The following is a 2,500-nucleotide window of genomic DNA, read 5'->3' on the forward strand; positions in this document are numbered from 1 at the left end:
GAGACAGACAGTAGGACAGCTGAGAGACAGACAGTGTAGGAGAGACAGGCAGTAGGACAGCTGAGAGAGAGACAGTGTAGGGAGAGACAGACAGTAGGACAGCTGAGAGACAGACAGTGTAGGAGAGACAGGCAGTAGGACAGCTGAGAGACAGACAGTGTAGGAGAGACAGACAGTAGGACAGCTGAGAGACAGACAGATGTAACAGGAAGTAGTAGACGTGAGGAGGAAGTGACTCACTTGTCTCACCGCAGACGGTGACTCTAAGCTTCATGCAGGGCGTGCGAGGACCTTCATCTATAGGCAGAGCTGGAGAGAGAGAGAGAGAGAGAGAGAGAGAGAGAGAGAGAGAGAGAGAGAGAGAGAGAGAGAGAGAGAGAGAGAGAGAGAGACACAGAGAGACAGAGAGAGAGAGAGAGAGAGAAGAGAGAGAGAGAGAGAGAGAGAGAGAGAGAGAGAGAGACACAGAGAGAGACAGAGAGAGACAGAGAGAGAGAGAGAGAGAGACAGAGAGAGACAGAGAGAGATTTGTGTTTATAAAAAATGAAATTATTAAAACATTTTCAAACACTTTCATGATTTTTCTAAAGTAAACAAATTAGAAAATAGCAGATGTCCAAGCTCGCACGGTGCTGCACAAAGTGACGCGCTGTGAGCTTGTATATCTGCTATCTTTTGAATAGCCAAGGCTAAAATAAAAAATGACAAACAGATGCTTTACCGATTTTAATGGTTTAAATACATTTGAAAAATGTGTTGCTATTTGTCCGTTTGGTTTCATACCAAGCCAAAGCAAAACACTGAAATATTGCTGCCATTTGTTCCACAAGTGTATCCCAAGCTAACCTTTCCTACGTCGTGTGTATACATAACTATTCCTGACAGCAAAGGCACAACTCTTAAGGCTTTGTAAAATTGTTTTCTCTAAATTGCAATGGAACCCAGCTCTATTTACACATTTCTCTATTCCCATTTAACTGTACACACACATTGTTTGGTTTTCATTGTTTTGATCCACTTTTGCTCTGGCGATGCTGCAAATGTATGTTTTCTCATGCCAATAAAGACCCTTCCAATTGAATGTGTGTGTGTGTGTGTGTGTGTGTGTGTGTGTGTGTGTGTGTGTGTGTGTGTGTGTGTGTGTGTGTGTGTGTGTGTGTGTGTGTGTGTGTGTGTGTGTGTGTGTGTGTGTGTGTGTGAGAGAGACGGGTTCAGGGGGTACAAAGGTATTTGGGCAGTGTGGTGGGGGCGGGGGGAGATTAAAGAACTCACAAAAGGGGTAAAGTGACAAAAAAAATGAATGTAAGTCTACAGCTTGAAATGACCAGAGAGACAGACAGAGAAAGACAGATAGAGAGGGAGGGAGGGAGGGAGGGACTTGGACCATGTCCTGAAGGTATGGGGGTGCAAGGGGGTTGGACCATGTCCTGAAGGTATGGGGGGGTGTCATGCCCTTGATTGCCGTTTGATGTTCGCACATCAGCATGAACCTAAACATAATCCCTGTCAGGATGTCAGCCTGTATCCTGTTTGCCTGTTCTGACAGACAGACAGACAGACAGACAGACAGAGAGACAGGCTGTATATGGAGAATAAACAACATGAAATAGTTTAGTTTTGTGTTCTCATGTGACATGACTTCCATTTGCGTGCTCTATTAAGTTATTTTTAACCTGAATCCAGGAATTCATTTTCTACTGAATCATCTTTTTTTCTCCCCTTCATGTTGTGTTGTTCATTCAGGTCATTTCAATTCACTGGTGTTTTCTTCTCAGCTTGCTGCAAGTTTCTCTATTCGCCGTACAACAAAGTGTAAGTAAATGTTATGTGGTTAACTCAGCAACACTTGTTGTATTTCCTGATTATCCCCACCAGGCCGGAAGGACTAAAGGCAAGGGATTATGTTTTCACTCCTGTGAGTCTGTCTGTCTGTCCGTCTGTCTGTAAACAGCTAATCTCAGGCAACGTTTCAATTGGCCTGTTATAGCGCCACCAATGAGGCTGATACCAATCGTTTGTACACTGCTACAGATTTTGTCCCATTGATATTATCTCTGTTGTCATGTGATCAAGATGCATCTGTCAGATCTTTCGTATTCCATTCTGAATGCATATGATTGGCTTTCATAGTTTGCAGGAGGGTCCAGTTTTGCCAACAATACCACACATCATGAAACCTTGCATGCACACTCCCAGTAGGCCAAGGAAGAACCACCACCTTAAATGTTTCAAATATACCTTAAGGTGGGGCTATAACAGGCCGCAACACAGCCCTGGGTAGGCAACCTGGCCTGGCGGGGATCAGTGCTCCACACTTTTCTAGTTTTTACTTAGTTAGTTTATTTATTTTGGTCATGATTTTGTTTTCTTTCTTTTTTTTAGTTTTTACTTTTGCTCTTGGTTTGGTTGCTTTATTTTGGTACTGTTTTCCTTTTCAACTTGTCTTTGTGTTGTCTTTGTCATGTTTATTTTTATTTTGCGATTTTAAAATTGAACAGGG

General features: G+C 43.0%; 1 protein-coding gene across 2 annotated transcripts in view; it reads right to left on the reverse strand.

Annotated features, from left to right (window-relative positions):
- The window catches only part of efna4 (ephrin A4), a 113,047-nt gene that overhangs the window by 24,006 nt on the left and 86,541 nt on the right, over positions 1 to 2,500 (reverse strand). For both annotated transcript variants that reach the window (XM_084051789.1, XM_084051790.1), the window contains exon 4: positions 241 to 309. In XM_084051789.1, coding sequence (XP_083907915.1) covers positions 241 to 309 — 69 coding nt within the window. The remainder of the gene's footprint in view (positions 1 to 240; positions 310 to 2,500) is intronic.

This window comes from Gymnoscopelus microlampas (assembly GCF_963454915.1).
Source record: "Gymnoscopelus microlampas genome assembly, chromosome: 3".
In the NCBI taxonomy this organism is placed as follows: domain Eukaryota; kingdom Metazoa; phylum Chordata; class Actinopteri; order Myctophiformes; family Myctophidae; genus Gymnoscopelus; species Gymnoscopelus microlampas.